Source organism: Oncorhynchus keta, chromosome 8, assembly GCF_023373465.1.
Source record: "Oncorhynchus keta strain PuntledgeMale-10-30-2019 chromosome 8, Oket_V2, whole genome shotgun sequence".
NCBI classification, from domain to species: Eukaryota; Metazoa; Chordata; class Actinopteri; order Salmoniformes; family Salmonidae; genus Oncorhynchus; species Oncorhynchus keta.
Window position 1 is genome coordinate 18,840,854 of NC_068428.1, and position 21,031 is coordinate 18,861,884.

At 41.1% G+C, this 21,031-nt stretch overlaps 2 protein-coding genes across 6 annotated transcripts in view; both read left to right on the forward strand.

Annotated features, from left to right (window-relative positions):
- The window catches only part of LOC118386938 (protein Mpv17), a 32,323-nt gene extending 17,568 nt beyond the window's left edge, over positions 1 to 14,755 (forward strand). For 4 of the 5 annotated variants that reach the window (XM_035774965.2, XM_035774966.2, XM_052523735.1 and 1 more), the window contains 5 exons: positions 846 to 938; positions 5,345 to 5,440; positions 11,325 to 11,357; positions 11,447 to 11,499; positions 11,629 to 14,755. In XM_035774965.2, coding sequence (XP_035630858.1) covers positions 846 to 938; positions 5,345 to 5,440; positions 11,325 to 11,357; positions 11,447 to 11,499; positions 11,629 to 11,698 — 345 coding nt within the window. In that variant the 3' untranslated portion in view covers positions 11,699 to 14,755. Of the gene's footprint in view, positions 1 to 845; positions 939 to 5,344; positions 5,441 to 7,350; positions 9,945 to 11,324; positions 11,358 to 11,446; positions 11,500 to 11,628 lie in introns of those variants that run through there. The other variant, XM_035774967.2, reaches the window with a different exon arrangement.
- A 981-nt stretch (positions 14,756 to 15,736) lies between these two features.
- On the forward strand, positions 15,737 to 19,868 carry LOC118387199 (UI). The gene is made up of 2 exons (XM_035775368.2): positions 15,737 to 15,874; positions 16,342 to 19,868. The coding sequence occupies exon 2, from the start codon at positions 16,371 to 16,373 to the stop codon at positions 16,866 to 16,868; it is 498 nt and encodes a 165-aa protein (XP_035631261.1). The 5' UTR covers positions 15,737 to 15,874; positions 16,342 to 16,370; the 3' UTR covers positions 16,869 to 19,868.
- The last annotated feature ends 1,163 nt before the right edge of the window (positions 19,869 to 21,031 follow it).

Genomic DNA, 21,031 nt, shown 5'->3' on the forward strand with positions numbered 1-21,031 from the left:
GAGTGGCTACTTTGAAGAATCTCATATAAAATATATTTTGTTTTGTTTAACACTTTTTTGGTTATTACATGATTCCATATGTGTTATTTCATAGTTTTGATGTCTTCACGGTTATTCTACAATGTAAAAAATAAAGAAAAAACCCTTGAATGAGTTGGTGTTCTAAAACTTTTGACTGGTAGTGTAGATATTACCTCGACTAACCGGTGCCCCCACATATTGACTCTACCGGTACTACCTGTATATAGCTTCGCTACTGTTATTTTACTGCTTCTCTTTAATTATTTATTACTTTTATTTTTTATTTTTTTATTAACACTTATTTTTCTAAAAACTGCATTGTTGGTTAAGGGCTTGTAAGTAAGCATTTCACTGTAAGGTCTTCACCTGTTGTATTCGGCACATGTGACAAATACAATTTGATTTAATTTGATTTGACCCAAGGACCACCCAAAGGCCAGGCCACAGCACCAAGGTTCCTAGACACGCCACACACAGATGTTCCCTCATAAACACTCCTTCTCACAGACTCGGTGACATGACTGACATGACAGAAAGCTGAGAAACTCTATTATTGTGCCTCACCACAGTGTGTGTGTGTGTGTGTGTGTGTGTGTGTGTGTGTGTGTGTGTGTGTGTGTGTGTGTGTGTGTGTGTGTGTGTGTGTGTGTGCCTTTTTGACTTCAATTTGAATTGACACCAACCCTGGTGTTGTCTAACATATTTGTTTCCGGAATGTTCTGAAAGCATAATAATTTTTCATGATTGATTCCTGCTGTTACGCCATCAGTCTTTTCATGATGAATCTGTGTGAAGTATCCTGATTGTTCTTTTTTCAACCCCAGGGCCCTGCAATAGGTAGCTGGTACAAGGTTCTGGACAAGCTGGTCACTGGGGGAACTAAAAGTGCTGCCATGAAGAAAATGCTTGTTGATCAGGTGAGGGGCTGCAATTAAGTAAAAAGACAGCCAGTTTACATGAATAGATAATTTAACATGGTTTATATTGCTTTAGGTAAGTTTTCTGTCCTCTAATGGGCTGGTTATTAACCCTTGTATATGACTACTCTACTCTACTCTACTCCTCTAAATCTTACTTTCATTTTTATTTTTTTATTTTTCAGTTATTTTACCAGGTATGTTGACTGAGAACACATTCTCATTTGCAGCAAAGACCTGGGGAATAGTTACAGGGGAGAGGAGGGGGATGAATGAGCCAATTGTAAACTGGGGATTATTAGATGACCGTGATGGTTTGATGGCCAGATTGGGAATTTAGCCAGGACACCGGGGTTAACACCCGTACTCTTACGATAAGTGCCATGGGATCTTTTAATGACCGCAGAGAGTCAGGACACCCGTTTAATGTCCCATCCGAAAGACGGCAACCTACACAGGACTGTGTCACTCCCAATCACTGCCCTGGGGAATTGGGATATTTTTTAGACCAGAGGAAAGAGTGCCTCCTACTGGCCCTCCAACACCACTTCCAGCAGCATCTGGTCTCTCATCCAGGGACTGACCAGAACCAACCCTGCTTAGCTTCAGAAGCAAGCCAGCAGTGGTATGCAGGGTGGTTTGCTGCTGGCTACATCAACAAACATTCCAAATATGAATGGACCCCAGGTTAAGGCGCCATCAAAAATGCCTGTCACTGTGGTGCCAGCCAGAGCTGAGTGAATAGGTGTGACATGCATCAGAGGAATCTATTTCTGCCTGTTCCCCTAAAGGTTGAAGCCCCCTTCAGCGTCTGTCAACCAATCCCTGCATTGACAGACGGGGGAACAAACGCCTGCTTGCATAATACGCAGCTAACATGATTTGGGATCTGTGAATGCACAGGATTAGAGAGGACAATGAGAGGCGAGCACCGCACGGCCCTCTCCTGGAGGAGGGATTAGTGTACACTCTGAAGGATGCACACTCTCCACACTCTCCTTTCACTGAACAGCTATTTTCACACACGAAACAGCGATTCCAGGGCAAATTTGTGATCTTAAAGACCCCCCAAAAAAAAAAAAATAAATAAATAATATGTCCTGTCACTATACAGTCAGTGGCCAGTTTGTTAGGTACACCCATCTAGTACCGGGTCAGACCCCCCTTTGTCTCCAGAACAGCCTGACCTCTTTGGGGCACGGATTCTACAAGGTGTGGCATTCAAACATTGCTCAATTAGTATCAAGGGACCTAACGTGTGCCAGGAAAACATTCCTCACACTATTACACCACCACCTGCTACCATTAACACCAGGCAGGATGGGACCATGGATTAATGCCGCTTACGCCAATTCCTGACTCCATCAGCATGACGGAACAGGAACCGGAATTCGTCGGACCAGGTGATGTTTTTCCACTCCTCAATTGTCCAGTGTTAGGAGTGGGACCCGGTGTGGTCATCTGCTGCACTAGCCCATCCGTGACAAGGACCGACGAGTTGTGCATTCCGAGATGCCATTCTACACACCACTGTTGTACTGCTCCATTATTTGCCTGTTTGTGGACTGCCTGTTAGCTTGCAAGTTTCCTGCCATTCTCCTTTGACCTCTCTCATCAACAACCTGGGGATTTTATGTTGGTAGTCCTTGTCTAGATGAAGTTCATTATTTGCCGTAAGTCAGGCGATGACATTATGGTAAGCTTTACAGGGGAAGTCCTAACCACAGTGATGCATCTCCATTTATCACGGTCACTGATCGGTAAAGCTGGATGGTGTTAAAAAACAGGGTCTTCCCTGACTTAGATGATTTACTCAGTGATCTGAAAGAAAGGTATGAATAGTACAGTTGTTTAGGGAAGCCCCTGTCTGTATAAAGCTCATTAGGAACTGGCTGGTTGACAGCCGTGGTATATCAGACTGTATAACACGGGTATCACAAAACTTTTATTTTTACTGCTCTAATTACGTTGGTAACCAGTTTATAATAGCAATAAGGCACCTCAGGGGTTTGTGGTATATGGCCAATATACCGCGGCTAAGGGCTGTATCCAGGCTCTCCGCGTTGCGTCGTGCTTAAGAACAGCCCTTAGCCATAGTATATTGGCCATATACCACACCCTCTCGTGCCTTATTGCTTAATTAAATCATGCCCCAAGTCACAGTCAAGTTCATTTCTCTGTCAATCAAATATGTCTGAGTTGTCAACGTCTATCTTATCCTCCTCTTTTCCTCTGACATTTTTTGTCAGTCATCCCAGTTGGTTAGTGTGATGAAACTTTCATAGAGGCTTTTTATGGATGCCCACATTGGTCTGTAAGTGACAGAGGCAGGACCTTAATGTCATTCATTAACAGGGTTGTACGAGTACTTAAAAAAAAAAAAAAAATTTCTCCCTCTTAATTATACAACAGTGCAAGGTAGGGTCCTCGAGTTTGCTAACAACATAGTTGCTCACAACATACACTACATGACCAAAAGTATCTGGACACCTGCTCGTCGAACATCTCATTCCAAAATTATGGGCATTAATATAGAGTTAGTCCCCCTTTGCTGCTATAACAGCCTCCACTCTTCTAGGAAGGCTTTCCACTAGATGTTGGAACATTGCTCCAGGGACTTGCTTCCATTCAGCCACAAGAGCTTTAGTGAGGTCGGTCAGTGATGTTGGGCAATTAGGCCTGGCTCGCAGTCGGCGTTCCAATTCATCCCAAAGGTGTTGAATGGGGTTTAGGTCTGGGTTCTGTGCAGGCCTTTCAAGTTCTTCCACACCGATCTCGACAAACCATTTCTGTATGGACCTCGCTTTGTGCACGGGGGCATTGTCATTCTGAAACAGGAAAGGGCCTTCCCCAACTGTTGCTACAAAGTTGGAAGCACAGAATTGTGTAGAATGTAATTGTATGCTGTAGCGTTAAGATTTCCCTGGAACTACAAACTCCCTCACGACGCCAGGACAGCGGAGTCAATCACCACCTTCCGGAGACACCTGAAACCCCACCTCTTTAAGGAATACCTAGGATAGGATAAGTAATCCTTCTCACCCCCCTAAAAGATTTAGATGCACTATTGTAAAGTGGCTGTTCCACTGGATGTCATAAGGTGAATGCACCAATTTGTAAGTCGCTCTGGATAAGAGCGTCTGCTAAATGACTTAAATGTAAATGATGTAAATGTAACTAAGGGCCTAGCCCAAACCATGAAAAACAGCCACAGACCATTATTCCTCCACCACCAAACTTGACATTTGCCACTATGCATTGGGGCAGGTAGCATTCTCCTGGCATTCGCCAAACCAAGATTCATCCATCGGACTGCCATATGGTGAAGTGTGATTCATCACTCCAGAAAAACGCGTTTCCACTGCTCCAGAGTCCAATTGGGGTGAGCTTTACACCTCTCCAGCCGACGCTTGGCATTGTGCATGGTGATCTTAGGCTTGTGTGCGGCTTCAGGCCATGGAAACCCATTTCATGAAGCTCCCGACAAACAGTTTTTGTGCTGATGTTGTTTCCAGAGGCAATTTGGAACTCGGTAGTGAGTGTTGTAACTAAGGACAGCTGATTTTTACGCACTTCGCGCTTCAGCACTCGCCAGTCCCGTTCTATGAGCTTGTTTGGCCTATCAATTCATGGCTGAGCCGTTGTTGCTCCTAGATGTTTCCACTTCACAATAACAGCACTTACAGTTGACCGGGGAAGCTCTAGCAGGGCAGAAATTTTACAAACTGACTTGTTGGAAAATTGGTATCCTGTGACAGTGCCACTTTGAAAGTCACTGAGCTAGATCTTTAGTAAGGCCATTATACTGCCAATGTTTGTCTATGGAGATCGCATGGCGGTGTGCTCGATTTTACGATTGTATACACCTGTCAGCAACGGGTGTGGCTGAACTAGCCAAATCCACAAATTTGACGGGGTGTCCACATATTTTTGTATATATAGAGAATGTTATACAAGTAAGACATTGTATAACCATTGCCTCAGTGACTATGCTTTTGGTTTGAGAAATGTTGCCTCAAAGATCAATAAAAACCTACCTGGATCTGTGTTTTAAAAATGGCCATTTTCACATCCGTAAATATGTATTATGACGCCATTGGCTTATATGCAGAACCCTGCAGAGGTAACAACATCCTACATGCCCTCTACTTTCAGGGCCCAACTGGACTCATCATAATCATTGCAATTATCCAATTTTCTTTTGAAACCTTTTAATAGTGGCCAGTGTGCATCCTTATTTTTATGCACAGTGTCCATGGAAAAAGCTATGCTTCCATTAAGTCACTGAGCTTTTTTCCCACTCGTTTTGCACGCACATTAACATTTATATAAACATGTACATTCACACACACAAAAACATCACACAGACCGATAAAACAGTGTTTGTTCTTGTCATGTATCAACAGTTGGGCTTTGCACCGTGTTTCCTGGGTGCCTTCCTGGGGATCTCTGGAACCTTGAGTGGACTGACTGTGGAGGAGAACGTTGCCAAGCTCAAGAGGGTAAGGCTCATCTCATCATGGCTTTTCTCCACTGATTTCAATCAAACATACATTAAACGTCAAAGAATAAGATCATTAAATAACATACATTAAGCATGAGTTGCAAATATATATAGTTGAAGTCGGAAGTTTACATACACCTTAGCCAAATACATTTAAACTCAGTTTTTCACAATTCCTGACATTTAATCCTAGTAAAAATTCCCAGTCTTAGGTTAGTTAGGATCACCAATTTATTTTAAGAAAGTGAAATGTCAGAATAATAGTAGAGAGAGTGATTTATTTTAGCTTTTATTTCTTACATCACATTCCCAGTGGGTCAGAAGTTTACATACACTCAATTAATATTTGGTAGCACTGCCTTTAAATTGTTCAACTTGGATCAAACGTTTCGCATAGCCTTCCACAAGCTTGCCACAGTAAATTTGGTGAATTTTGGCCCATTCCTCCTGACAGAGCTGGTGTAACAGAGTCAGATTTGTAGGCCTCCTTGCTCGCACACGCTTTTTCAGTTCTGCCCACAAGTTGTCTATAGGATTGAGGTCAGAGCTTTGGGATGGCCACTCCAATACCTTGACTTTGTTGTCCTTAAGCCATTTTGCCACAACTTTGGAAGTATGCTTGGGGTCATTGTCCATTTGGAAGACCCATTTGCGACCAAGCTTTAACTTCCTGACTGATGTCTTGAGACGTTGCTTTAATATATCCACATAATTTTCCATCCTCATGATACCATCTATTTTGTGAAGTGCACCAGTCCTTCCTGCAGCAAAGCACCCCCACAACATGATGCTGCCACCCCCGTGCTTCACGGTTGGGATGGTGTTCTTCGGCTTGCAAGTTTCCCTCTGTTCCTCCAAACATAACGATGGTCATTATGGCCAAACAGTTCTATTTTTGTTTCATCAGACCAGAGGACATTTCTCCAAAAAGTACGATCTTTGTCCCCATGTGCAGTTGCAAACCATAGTCTGGCTTTTTTATGGCGGTTTTGGAGCAGTGGCTTCTTCCCTGCTGAGCGGCCTTTCAGGTTATGTCGATATAGGACTCGTTTTACTGTGGATATAGATACTTTCGTACCTGTTTCATCCAGCATCTTCACAAAGTCCTTTGCTGTTGTTCTGTGATTGATTTGCACTTTTCGCACCAAAGTACGTTCATCTCTAGGAGACAGAACGCGTCTCATTCCTGAGCGGTATGACGGCTGCGTGGTCCCATGGTGTTTATACTTGCGTACTATTGTTTGTACAGATGAACGTGGTACCTTCAGCCGTTTGGAAATTGCTCCCAAGGAAGAACCAGATTTGTGGAGGTCTACAATTTATTTTCTGAGGTCTTGGCTAATTCCTTTTGATTTTCACCATGATGTCAAGCAAAGAGGCACTGAGTTTGAAAGTAGGCCTTGAAATACATCCACAGGTACACCTCCAATTGATTCAAATGATGGCAATTAGCCTATCAGAAGCTTCTATAGCCATGACATCATTTTCTGGAATTTTCCAAGTTGTTTAAAGGCACAGTCAACTTAGTGTATGTAAACATCTGACCCGTTGGAATTGTGATACTGTGAATTATAAATGAAATAATCTGTCTGTAAACAATTGTTGGAAAAATTACTTGTCACTCACAAAGTAGATGTCCTAACCGACTTGGCAAAACTATAGTTTGTTAACAAGGAATTTGTGGAGTGGTTGAAAAATGAGATTTAATGACTCCAACCTAAGTGTATGTAAACTTCCGACTCCAACTGTACATGCTGATTTTTGTAATCAGTAAAAATCACCATGTGGTCTGAGACAGAGGTGTGTGGCGTTGACCTTGGAGCCCAGGGACTGTCAGACCCCTGTAGCTACCCCTGTAGCTCCCAAACTGAAAGGAACTCCTTTCCTCTCCTCTTCTGTGTTCTCCAGGAAACAAGCTGAGTGACCTCCATCTCTGCCCCAGTATAATTAAAGCTATTTTCTCCCATGAAGGAATGAAGGGAAGGAGGGTTGAAATAGCACTGGTGACTCATGTCTTAGAGAAGGTTCTGTGTTTGTGTGGGGGGGGTTTCATCCAACGTTCTTCTTGCTCGGCGGACCATCAAATATTTATGTAAGAAAGGCTCTTGAGTTTAAATGAGGCCGAAAGGGCAGTCACCAAAATGTCAGAATAGACAGAAAACAAATGGCAATTGTGCTCATTAGTCAAGACTGTGATGTGAAATAAATGTTTGATGAAAGGCAATAATGTGACCACACCTTCCCCATCTAAAGCCAGATGGAACTTAGTCTGATAGACAGTACTAGTTCAAATGGACATTAGTGACACGTGGGAATGTTCGCAGACATATGGGTGATTCCACGCCAGGAAGGCTCGAAAATATTTTTGGTGTCTCAGATTGTTCTGGCAATTCTCGCATAGAAACTGAATTAGGAGGAAGGGTGTTTGACATGTTTTTTACATGTCTATCACAAACCATGGTTTAGAATATCATGATGGAAGTGGCCATATTAAGCACTTTTCAGACCTATACATGCCTCCTGTAAAACCCTATGATCCGGGAACCGTACATGATACAGACAATATCTTGGTGTCATTATACTCTTTATAGTGTGCTCTAAAATATGGAGCATGTCTAGATTCTGAAATAAAATGTTTCACATTAATTTATTCAACATAAAAAAAATATGAATATGATTACCTCAAAAGTTTGTACTATTCAAGTACATCAAATTGTCAGATTTGGTGCTCTGCTACTGTTGAAGTTATGATTAATTGTATGCGCACCACCAACACAATGAATGGAAAAACAAATATAAAACAGTATATCATATAACATTATTACAACACTACATATCTACAATACAAAATGTATGATACCACCATACAACAATATTAGAATGTACGTGTGTCTAGAGTGCGTGCGTGCGTGTGCGTATGCATGTTACTGTGCATCTCTTTACAGTCCCTGATGTTCCATAAAGTGTATTTTTAATCTGGATTTTAAATCTGGTTGTACTGCATGCATCAGTTACCTGATGTGGAATAGAGTTCCATGTAGTCATGGCTCTATGTAGTACTTTGCGCCTCCTATAATCTGTTCTTGACTTGGGGATTGTGAAGAGACCTCTGGTGGCATGTCTTATGGGAGGTGAATTGGTGTCTGAGCTGTGTGCTAGTAGTTTAAACAGACATATCAGTGTATTCAATGTCAACACTTCTTACAAAAACAAGTAGTGATGAAGTCAATATCTCCTCCACTCTGAGCCAGGAGAGATTTACATGTATTTTATTAATGTTAGCTCTCCGTGTATATTTACATTTGTCCAGGTGCAACAAAACTAGGGCCTGTAGGCCCTGCCTTGATGATAGTGTCGTTAAGAAGGCAGAGTAATGCTTTATTATGGACAGACTTCTCCCCATCTTAGCTACTGTTGAATCAACATGTTTTGACCATGACAGTTTACAATCCAGGGTTACACCAAGCAGTTTAGTCACTTCAACTTCCTAAATTTCCACATAATTTATCACAAGATTTAGTTTAGGTTTAGGGTTTAGTGAATGATTTGTCCCAGATACAATGCTTTTCGTATTAAAAATATTTAGGACTAACTTATTCCTTGCCACCGATTCTGAAATTAACTGCAGATCTTTAAGTGTTGCAGTGATTTCACTTAATGTAATAGCTGACATGTATAGTGTTGAATCATCTGCATACATTTACTCAAAGCCAGTGGCATGTCATTAGTAAGGGCCCTAGACAGCTGCCCTGGGGAATTTCTGATTCTACCTGGATTATGTTGTTGAGGCTTCCAAGAACTGCCTCTGTGTTCTGTTAGATTCTTTATCCACAATATAGTAGGGGATGTAAAGCCATAACACATATGTTTTTCCAGCAGCTGACTATGATCGATAATGTCCAAAGCTGCATTAGTCTATCAATACAGCTCCCACAATCTTTTTATCGTCAATTTCTATCAGCCAATCATCAGTTATTTATGTAAGTGCCGTGCTTGTTGAATGTCCTTCCCTATAAGCATGCTGAAAGTCTGTTGTCAATTTGTTTACAGTAAAATAGCATTGTATCTGATCAAGCACAATTTTTCCAAAAGTTTACTAAGGGTTGGTAACAGGTTGATTGGTCAGCTATTTGAGCCAGTAAAGGGGGCTTTACTATTCTTGGGTAGTGGAATTACTTTTGCTTCCCTTTAGGATTGAGGGCACACACTTTCTAGTACACACTTTCTTCTGCTGGTGACTTGCTGAATGTAATTGGTTAATGACCATGATATCAATGTCTATGTATAAAATGGGTCATATCTTTAAGAGTACCCAGTCTGGAAATTTGATGTGTTTGAAGATAATATTGTTCCAAATATAATGAGATATTAATATTGTTAATGTTGAATAAATTAATGTGAAAAATTGTATTTCACTATCTAGACACTCCATATTTTAGCACATACGGTAAGGAGTATAAGGACACCAAGATGTTGTCTGTATCATGTGCGGTTGGTTCATGGCTCATGGAGTCTTACAAGAGGTCTTACAATAAAAAAGGGCCTAAAATGGCCACTTTCATCATGATTTTCTCAAAAATGGTTTGTGATACAAATGTAAAAAGAATAACAAACATCCTTCCTTCCAATCAAGTTTCTATGTGAGAATTGCCAGAACAATCTGAGATACCAAAAATATTTTGGTGCCTTCCTGGCGTGGAATCTTCCATATGCAGCATCCTCCTCAGTCCTCAGCCCTGCTCTTCAATAGCTAGTGGCAAGCCGCTCTGGTGTCAAATCACGTCACAAGCCCATCCCAACTATGACTTCACTTCACCTCATCTTATAGTGTGGGTCAAGCTCTCCCCCGGGAACACTTGGTTATTAATGTGGCTTATTTTGATGGCCACTCAGATGCTACAGTACCTACCTCCTCTATAGCTCCTGTAGAGCTAGATCAAAATGTATATCATAGCTCTGACCTCCCTCCTTTATGAGACGATGAATGAGTTGGAAACGTGAAGGTCGGAGATGTCCATTTTGAGTGCAGCCATTCTTCTACACATGCGGTCAGTTGCTCTGCTCCGCGCTGCTGAATGCTGACACTGAAGCAAAAAGGTCAAGTGCACACTGCCTCCTGGGAACACAAAAACAAGTACTAACAACTCGTCTACCTATTACCGTTTTCATTATGTGACAGTTTGATGGTTTTATGACATGCTCAGAGCTCAGCGTTTCATAATTAAGTGAACATATTGTGTGCGCTGGCCAAACAGTTCCATTGACGCATAACTGCAGCCTCATGAGCTCAAAGAAGTTAGTTGTCTCTTCAGCCCTAGAAGAAAAATGAAAGATGTCCGCTCTCCAAAGGGGAAGGATTTTGGTAACGCCACCGTGTGTCTCTGATGTTGTAGTACTGCAGTGTTTTCACCCCAGGTGGCTGGTGCCTTTTATTCTAGTAATTAGGAACTGTTACGCCAAAGACAACATTTCTGGGAACATTGGATTATTTTACACACCTAGTCTTTCCCAATAAAGACATTATTGACCTTTAGGGAGATGGGGCAGGCTTAGTGAGGGTCCTGGCTGTTCCAGATGGCTGGTTGTTTTATATGCCATGTGATGTGAGGGAGCAAGACACTGACCCACAGTTGTTAACTTGAGACTATGGTGTTGAGCTGTCAGATGTCACTGTGACTGGCCCAGATGGGGGCCAACACATACTGTAACCCCTCACAGCTTGACTGATAGCCCCTACCTACCTGGTCAGGGTTAGAGGTCAACACAGGTGTGAACTGGAAGAAGGCATCCGGGTGAGGGTCAGTGAAGATGTTTTTATTAGAAATACACAATCATTCTAAGCTCTAACGTAAAGGTCTCTGTGTCTATCTTATTCTCTGCAGGACTACACAGATGCCTTGATCTCAAATTACTATGTAAGTTATCCCTGTGAAAGGCTTAAAATATTATTTACGGTATGAACCACTCTGTAATGTTTCATTGAATGTGTTCCGCTCTTTTTCAGCTATGGCCTGCAGTCCAGATTGCAAACTTCTATTTTATCCCACTGCACCATCGGTGAGCACCTGGGATGGTTTAGTGACATCCATGTAGTCCATATACATTTTATTTCCATATTGATCTATTCAATGGCATTGATCTATTTATTCAGCTGTGATGTGTCAGTATTGAACTCTTGTCTTGCAGATTGGCTGTGGTCCAGATTGTAGCTATCGGCTGGAATTCCTACTTGTCCTGGAAAGCCAATAAGATGTGATGGATATTTCAGGACCCGCCCTACCTCACACATATAGGACTATCAATGAGACTTTTACATCTGCAAATAGTGTGATACACTGAATCCAGAAAGCTGTGAATCGCACACTTAAGTTAGCGGTCAGGAAAAAAATTGTTAACAAACACTATGAAATATTCAAACTTTAAAAAGAAAAAAAAGAAACTTGAAACACAAACTTTTGCATAATGAAAGATTTTTGTGAAAGTTTGTCACATCTACAAGACTGGTCAAAGGTTTGGACACACCTACTCATTCAAGGGTTTTTCTTTATTTTTACTATTTTCTACATTGTAGAATAATATGAAATATGACATGGAATCATGTAGTAACCAAAAAAGTGTTTAACAAAAAACAAAGTGTCAAATCAAATCAAAATATATTTGAGATTCTTTAAATAGCCACCCTTTGTCATGATGACAGCTTTGCACACTCTTGGCATTCTCTCAACCAGCTTCATGAGGTAGTCACCTGGAGTGCATTTCAATTAACAGGTGTGCCTTCTTAAGTTAATTTGTGGAATCTTTTTCCTTAATGCGTTTGAGCTTGTTTTGACAAGGTATGGGGGGGTATTCAGAAAGTCCATATTATGGCAAGAACAGCTCAAATAAGCAAAGAGAAACGACAGTCCATCATTACTTTAAGACATGAAGGTCAGTCAATACGGAAAAAAACATCAAGCGCTATGATGAAACTGGCTCTCATGAGGACTGCAGCAAGAAAGGAAGACCCAGAGTTACCTCTGCTGCAGAAGATAAGTTCATTAGATTTACCAGCCTCAGAAATTGCAGCCCAAATAAATGCTTCACAAAGTTCAAGTAACAGACACATCTCAACATCAACTTTTCAGAGGAGACTGTGTGAATCAGGTCTTCATGGTCGAATTGCTGCAAAGAAATGACTACTAAAGTACACCAATAAGAAGTTTGAGATTTTTAGTTCAAACAGCCGTGTCTTTATGAGACGCGGTGTGGGTGAACGGGTGATAGGATGATCTCTGCATGTGTATTTCCCACTGTAAAGCATGGAGGAGGTAGTGTTGTGGTGTGGGAGTGCTTTGCTGGTGACACGGTCTGTGATTTATTTAGAATTCAAGGCACACTTGACCAGCATGGCTACCACAGCATTCAGCAGCGATACACCATCCCATCTGGTTTGCACTTAGTGGGACTATCATTTGTTTATCAACAGCATAATGACCCAACACACCTCCAGGCTGTGTAAGGGCTATTTTTACCAAGAATGAGAGCGATGGAGTGCTGCATCAGATGAGCTGGCCTCCACAATCCCCCAACCTCAACCAAATTGAGATGGTTTGTGATGAGTCGGACTGCAAAGTTAAGGAAAAGCAGCCAACAAGTGCTCAGCATATGAACTCCTTCAAGACTGTTGGAAAAGCATTCCAAGTGAAGCTAGTTGAGAGAATGCCAAGAGTGTGCAAAGCTGTCATCATGGCAAAGGGTGGCTATTTGAAGAATCTCAAATATAAAATTAATTCTGATTTGTTTAACACTTTTTTTGGTTACTATAGATTCTATATGTGTTATTTCATAGTTTTGATGTTTTCACTATTATTCTACAGTATAGAAAATAGTAAAATAAAGAAAAACCCTTGTTCTAAAACTTGACCGGGAGCGTATATAAAGTTACTATTAATGCTATAAAAAGTTTATAGTCAGGCAGACTGTAGTTGACATATATACTGAACAAAAATATAAATGCAATATGTAAAGTGTTGGTCCCATGTTTCATGAGCTGAAATAAAAGATCCCAGATATTTTCCATATGCACAAAAAATGTATTTCTCTCAAATATTTTTGTGCACAGATTAGTTTACATCCCTGTTATTTCTCCTTTGCCGAGATAATCCATTCACCTGACAGGTGTGGCATATCAATAAGCTGAATAAACAGCATGATCATTGCACAGGTGCACCTTGTGCTAGGGACAATAAAAGACCACTCTAAAATGTGCAGTTTTGTCACTCAACACAATGCTACAGATGTCTCGAGGTTTGAGGGAGCGTGCAATGGCATGCTGACTACAGGGATGTCCACCAGAGCTGTTGCCAGATAATTGAATGTTCATTTCTCTACCATACGCTGCCTCCATTGTTGTTTTAGAGAATTTGGCAGTACGTTCAACCTGCCTCACAACCGCAGACCACGGCGTTATGTGGTCGAGCTGATTTCTGGTGTCAACATTGTGAACGGAGTGCCCCATGGTGGCGGTGGGGTTCTGCTATGGGTATTCATAAGCTACGGACAAAGAACACAATTGCATTTTATCGATGGGAATTTGAATGGACAGAGATACTATGACGAGTTCCTGAGGCCCATTGTTGTCATTCATCCGACCCATCACCTCATGTTTCAGCATGATAATGCACAGCCCCATTTTACAAGGATCTGTACACAATTCCTGGAAGCTGGTAATGTCCCAGTTCTTACATGGCCTTCTTCCTCACCAGACATGTCACTTCTTCCTCACCAGACATGTCACCCATTGAGCATGAGCATGGGCGTGTATGTTTCCAGTTCCCGCCAATATCCAGGAACTTCGCACAGGCATTAAAGAGGAGGGGCACAACATTCCACAGGCCACAATCAACAGGCCGATTTTCCAAATCCATGAGGCAAATAAATGGTGGTCACACCAGATACTGACTGGTTTTCTGATGCACGCCCCTAACTTGTTTTTTAAGGTATCTGTGACCAACAGATGCATATCTTTAGTCCCAGTCGTGAAATCCATAGAATAGGACCTATTGAATTTATTTCAATTGACTGATTTCGTTATATGAACTGTAACTCATTAAAATCTTCAAAATTGTTGCATGTTGCATTTATATTTTTGTTCAGTGACTTACTCTGCTGTTAAACAGTAGCTTACTTGATTTCTGTGTTCTCATTTCAATGTATGACATTACCAGCAGTATTAAACATACAATGTTAAAATGTTGTATTAAGCTTAAATTGTATACACTATACTTTTAAAATGTACAAGGAATTGTAATATTAAAGCCATATCTGCCTGTTCTTTAATATCTAATTATTTATTTAACTTCTGTTTAAAAGGTGACATGATGAGTGGCTTTGACCCCAACTTTGTACCATTGTTGAATATGCCACACTTCTCCAAGCGAAAAAAAAAAGTGTGTTAGAAAAATAGTTAGGGGACCAAACAGACAAATCCATTAGTCTGGCTATTTCTGAAAAGAGGAATATTTTCTATAACGAACTAAATGTGGCTTTAAATTCGTTTCCAATGCTTTAATAGGCCTACAGTCATATTAAGTGAAGCCTGTACAGCTCTCGGATTGTATCAGCTAAATATTAAATATTCCTCTATTTTGTGTAGTTTTCATTTAGAATTAACTTGCATCACGGGCATAAACCTTTTCAGTACCATGGACAGTTCTCTCTGCGCCCTCAGCACGTTTCCCTGCTGTGCACTTCTGCTCTACCTCGCTTAGATGTTAAACCATGCATAAAGGCATCACGACAACAGTTCATCATTTCTAGACTAGTTTATTCAGAGTCCAGATTCATGGTACATGGAGCAGATTTATACTTTGACGAATCACTTTGTTATAAGTTCCACAATTGGTTGTTTTTAATAAGTAAATGTGTTGTTTTTTTGCGGTGCGTTCTGTTATTTTAGTTTCACTGGAGGCGTACCAACACCGTGTGAAACAAGAACTGGTGTTGCCTTGCGGACTTAATTAGGGATAATGTGACAGGTTGAGGTAGGCTAACTTAAGAATTGTATGGAAAAATAGAATATCAGATCGACAAACTGTCCTGAAAAAAAATATTCAAATGTTTGCGCTCACTGCTATTAGACGCTCAGGATAAGAGCGTTTGCTAAATAACTCAAATGGAAACATTTGAAATGTTATTGAGCAGACCTTGGCTTGCAGCATAATAAGCTGTCCCTCAAAACACTTGCCTTTACTTCAAACGGAGTCGCCTCATTTACAAGCAGTTTATGCACTTGCACTGACGTCAATGGAACGATGTTGGATGTATATATAACCCTTAAGAACGAGGCGTTATTCTCCAATCGACATTTAGCGGGACTTTTCGGACCGGGGTCTCAATTGCCACTTTTCTAGCCGGTGTGCAACTTTTTCAGCATTAAGGAGACAAAGTACCGGTAAGTGGTTTATTTAGCTTTCTTTTGTTTCACCTCTTTAGTTTGAGGTGCTGAGAGTTCTGGTGCTGAATTGAGAATATCAAGTACACACAGCAATTCGTTGGTCATTTTTGTATCATAAAAACAATGTATGTTTATTTTACTTCTTTACAAAGCTGAAGAAGCATGTGCATGCTTGTTTCAGTCACTCAACGATGTATGTATCCATTGTGTGACAATTAACCACGCCTATAAATAGCCTACTCACATGCATATGTTTATAATGTAAAGAGAAACATTATTTTGTTACGTTTGTTGTTTATTACTGTTTATGTTACGATTTCATTTAGACTAATTTTTGTAAAAAATGTCATAGCCTATTTGTTTTTGCTTTGAACACAATTGTTAAATACGTGCAATTTAAAGTTTGAGTCTACTTTGAGTTCCAGTGCTTTTTGCTAACATTTGTACACCTCTCTCCGTAACAGGGCACCGTTTTGTCCGTCTGTCCAGCACTATGAAGCCTGTTCCCCTGATCCTGCTCCTTGCCACTGTTCTCCTCAGCTCTCACATCCCCCCCAGTGTCTGTCGACCACGGGACCTGGCAATGTTCGACGGCCACGGCTACAAGAGTCAGCTGGACGAGGTGTTGCTGAAGGCTGGTGATAACGCCATTTCCTACCTTATAGGAGAAAAGATACTGAGGTATTTGCAAAGAAATCCCCGGTTGCAGGCAGGTCTCCAGCCACAGTTCCCCTTTGAGGTGACGCCCCTGGGCTCGAGGGGTCTTGGTCACCTGGCGCGCAGTTTGCCGTTCTTGGAGGAGCAGCGCGCGCCTGAGGAGGGCAACAGCCTGGAAGAGTTCGTGGAGCTGACCAAGAGAAACGACGACCCCCCGATCTCCATCGACCTCACTTTCCACCTTCTGAGAAATATGATTGAAATGGCGAGGATCGAGAGCCAGAAGGAGCAAGCGGAGTTAAACCGCAAGTATCTGGATGAAGTTGGAAAGTGATACAGCAAGTGTCGTCAACAAGTGAGAAAAAATCAAGATAAAACATCTCACAGAAAACAGCAAAGCCCCTGGCACTCTCAGACCCACGAAATAGTTTAGATTTTGATTTAACCGTTGGTTTCTCTGCCATTCTTCATCATAAGATGCATAAAAATAACTTCCCCACCTGTCCAAAAAACCTTTCAAAAATCGACGGGCAATAAATTATTGACTACCAAGAAGACCCCATCTACAATGGAATCATAGTGAGGCGCCTTGACAACTATTCCCTAACATATGGCATAGTGCGAATACTCCGGATCTCACACCTCTATAGTGTATTCTCACCTTTGGATGTCCGGAGCATTGTAGTTGGCCTACAACAATAATATTGCCAGACACAAATTGAGTTACAAGTTGCCCTCATGTGGAATAAGTGCAACATGTTTTGTTAGTCGTAGTCTAAATGGTTGGTACTAGGTAAATAACAAAGGCAGGTAGGCTAGTCATTGTTTCCGGCATTACATGCGATAGGCCTTTTATAACACATTGGAGAAAAATAATGTTGTGCAAATTGATATTGGCTACCCATATGTGATCTTTCAATGGTTAGTTGTGTGACTCATTTTGTTGCTCACTTTAAGGGACAAGGCACAGTCAATATAGATACATTGTGTCCTTTTCCTGAGATGTATTTTTGTTCCAACAACTGAAAAAGATTGAACTAGGGGCCTTATCACCGGCATAGATTAAAACAAATCAGGTAAATCACTCGTGTAATATTGTCATTTCATTACTGTTTTGCTGTATGCCAATTGTTTAATTTATAGTGATTATCCATTTGCCCTTGGTTTGTTAGCTCACTTGGCAGGCAGCCATCCAGCCAGCAGAAGAAGCCTTTTCACATTGTTTCAGGTATGGGGTCTGGCATTGCCCGTAGGTTTCTGTGATACAACTAATCTCCAATCTAATCTGAGACAAAGTGAACATATCCTACACTTAACACCACTTCCACTCTCCTTATTATCTTTCCATCCAAGCAAGTACACTATCCTCTGTACTGTACCTAGCATGCTTACCTTAAACTAAGAAAAACATTTAATGGTTCATTTTATGTTGACTGTTTTGTCAAGGCCCCAAACATGGACATATCATATGATCACATGGTTTATCAGTAAAGAAAAGCTTTTTTGTCATTTATATTTTTTAATTAAAAGAAGTTCTGAAAATATGTCAGGGCACCGTTTTGTCATAGTTTCGTACAGTAGTGAATGTAATAAAGGAAACTATTCTGCTGACTTGTCTACCAAAATAATTTATTCCTACATCTGTAAACAGATGCTGTTGAATATATTATTGCCTATTGAAATATAAATAAACTCCTTGCAGATTTACTTAAACTCTGGCTAAACACTCATTGCAAAACCCCTATGGCCAAATATCTAACCTCCATGGCCAAACAATCATTGCAGTTATTGCCTTTAACTCTCATTAAATGTAACTTTACAGCAGTTGCCCGTCTTCTTTTTAAATTAATAACATGTGGAAGCTTAGAGAATGGTGTAATGGTTGGTGAGAGTTTCTGTGAATTTGTGAGAACTCATCAAAATGCCCCCCAAGCCTGGTGTTTCTATGACTCAGACTGTCAGTATGGTGGTGGACCTACTGCCTTGTTCCTCACTGTGTTAACACCATAGCGATGCATTCAATGATTAATTCTGTGGTTAACACCACCTCCAATCCCACTGGAGATCAAAGCAGCAGCTGTAGCTCAAGGTCAGGGTTGGTAACACAAACATTTGCTAAAAAAGAAGAGAGGGGATATCATAATGAGATTTTCTTTTTGCATACAATTTTGTAAGCTGAAGCTAAAATGTGCATATGCTATACAGTCAGATCATTTAGTTTTGTCTTACACTTTCATGAGTAGTCTTTCAGCTGCTTCGGTCTCTACAATATTAGTCATACTTGTGGAACTCGTCAAAGTTAAGGTTGTTGTAAGATGAAGAGGATGTCAAAATGTCCTGTTTCACACATGTACAAGTGTGTAACCTGTACAAGTGTGTGGTGTGTGAATTATATATTTTTGTTGTTGTTGCATATCCCACTCCCCCTGAGAACCTGAGAGAGTGGGGTCACGGCCAGAGATCAGCCATTATTGATGGCGACCCTGGCGCAATTCGGGTTGTGTCTTGCTCAATGGCAGATAGACATATTTCACCTAGTCGATTCAGACATTCGAACATGCAGCCTTTCGGTTAAAGCACTAGTAGGAGTGTGAGGTGAGATAAAAACACGACACAACAATGTATTCTTCCTACTTCACAACATGCGCAATTCAAACCAACAGTGGTATACATTTAATTTGATTATTCTTAGTTTATCATATTTATACACAGGTTTTTGTACATACAGTATATCTGGTGGGTGGCAAGGGAGACCTTCAACTGTGTGATGTTTGAGCTTTATGCTCTGTTCTGAAATGTTACATTTGCCCGTGTAGTCTTCAGCTATGTCTGCTACAGATCTCGGAGGCCAAAAATCATAATATGAGCAAGACAATGGTTTCCCCTTAGATTCCATGAGAAACCCCACTTTAAACCTATCCACGATTGTGCACCCCAACACGTCAGACATGCTTTTAAATTATGTACCCAGTGGGTCCCTCAGGTCCTCTGGCACTGGTGTTTTAACTATTCTAGGACCAATAGGCATGGAGAGACAGCCTTTAGATATTATGACCCCAGCCTCTGGAATAGCCTGCCAGAAAACCTGAGGAGGGCCGAAACTGTGGGCATATTTAAAAGAGATCTTAAAACATCTTTTTAGCTTTGTATTTCCTTAGGGTGCTTTCTAGTAGTTCAGTTTGTCATACTTTAGTTTTTTATATTATGTTTGTTGTGTAGTAAATATTTCAGCTTGTATTTTCATTGTTTTTTTATTCGTTTTTTCCTGTAAAGCATATTGCGTTGTATTCAATATCTGAAATGTGCTGTATAAATAAAGCTTGATTTGATTTGATTCATGTACATGTCACGGACCATGGAATTGGCCATTCTGTTCTGTCTTATCCTTCTTGTAGTGTGAAGAGTTAATGTTGGAACAGCCTATTGCCAGAAAACGGCATGCGTCAAACTCTGATACATGTCTGACGGCCTCCAGTGATCTGTCTCCATTCATAGTCAGAAATTCTCACTGTGGTCTTCTCACACGCAACCCCCCTCGTGTGTGTCCCCTCACTTTCCTCTCCCTTACTTATTTCTCTCTCTTCCTTCAATCAATGAGAGGTCGACAGCCCCAGTGACAAGGTCAGCTCCTGTGAGGACTCAGGGTCAGGTCCATATATCTACAACAACCTAAAAACACCCATCACACGCAAGGTGGTGAAGTAGTTATTTCTAACTATGTATTATAAGTAATGATCCAACTCATCCAACTCATCCCAAACCACCTCAAATGGGTTGAGGTTGGGTGATTGTGGAGGCCAGGTTATCTGATGCAGCACTCCATCACTCTCATCTTGGTCAAATAGCCCTACACAGCCTGGAGGTGTGTTGCGTCATTGTCCTGTTGAAAAACAAATGATTGTCTCATTAAGCACAAACCAGATGGGATGGCGTATAATTGCAGAATTATATAGTTGCCATGCTGGTTAAGTGTGCCTTGAATTCTAAATAAAGCAAAGCACCCCCACAACATCCCATCTCCTCCATGCTTCACCGTAGGAACCACACATGCGGAGATCATCCATTCACCTACTCTGCGTCTCACAAAGACACAGCGGTTGGAACCAAAAATCAAACATTTTAACTCATCAGAACAAAGGACAGATTTCCACCATCTAATGTCCATTACTTGTGTTTCTTGGCGCCCAAGCAAGTCTCTTCTTATTATTGGTGTCCTTTAGTAGTAGTCGTTTCTTTGCAGCAATTCGACCATGAAGGCCTAATTCACGCAGTCTCTTTTGAAAAGTTGATGTTGAGATGTGTCTGTTACTTGAACTCTGTGAAGCATTTATTTGGGCTGCAATTTCTGAGGCTGGTAACTCTAATGAACTTATCCTCTGCAGCAGAGGTAACTCTGGGTCTTCCTTCCTCATGGCGGTCCTCATGAGAGCCAGTTTGATCATAACGCTTGATGGTTTTTGCGACTGCACTTAAAGAAACTTTCAAAGTTCTTGAAAT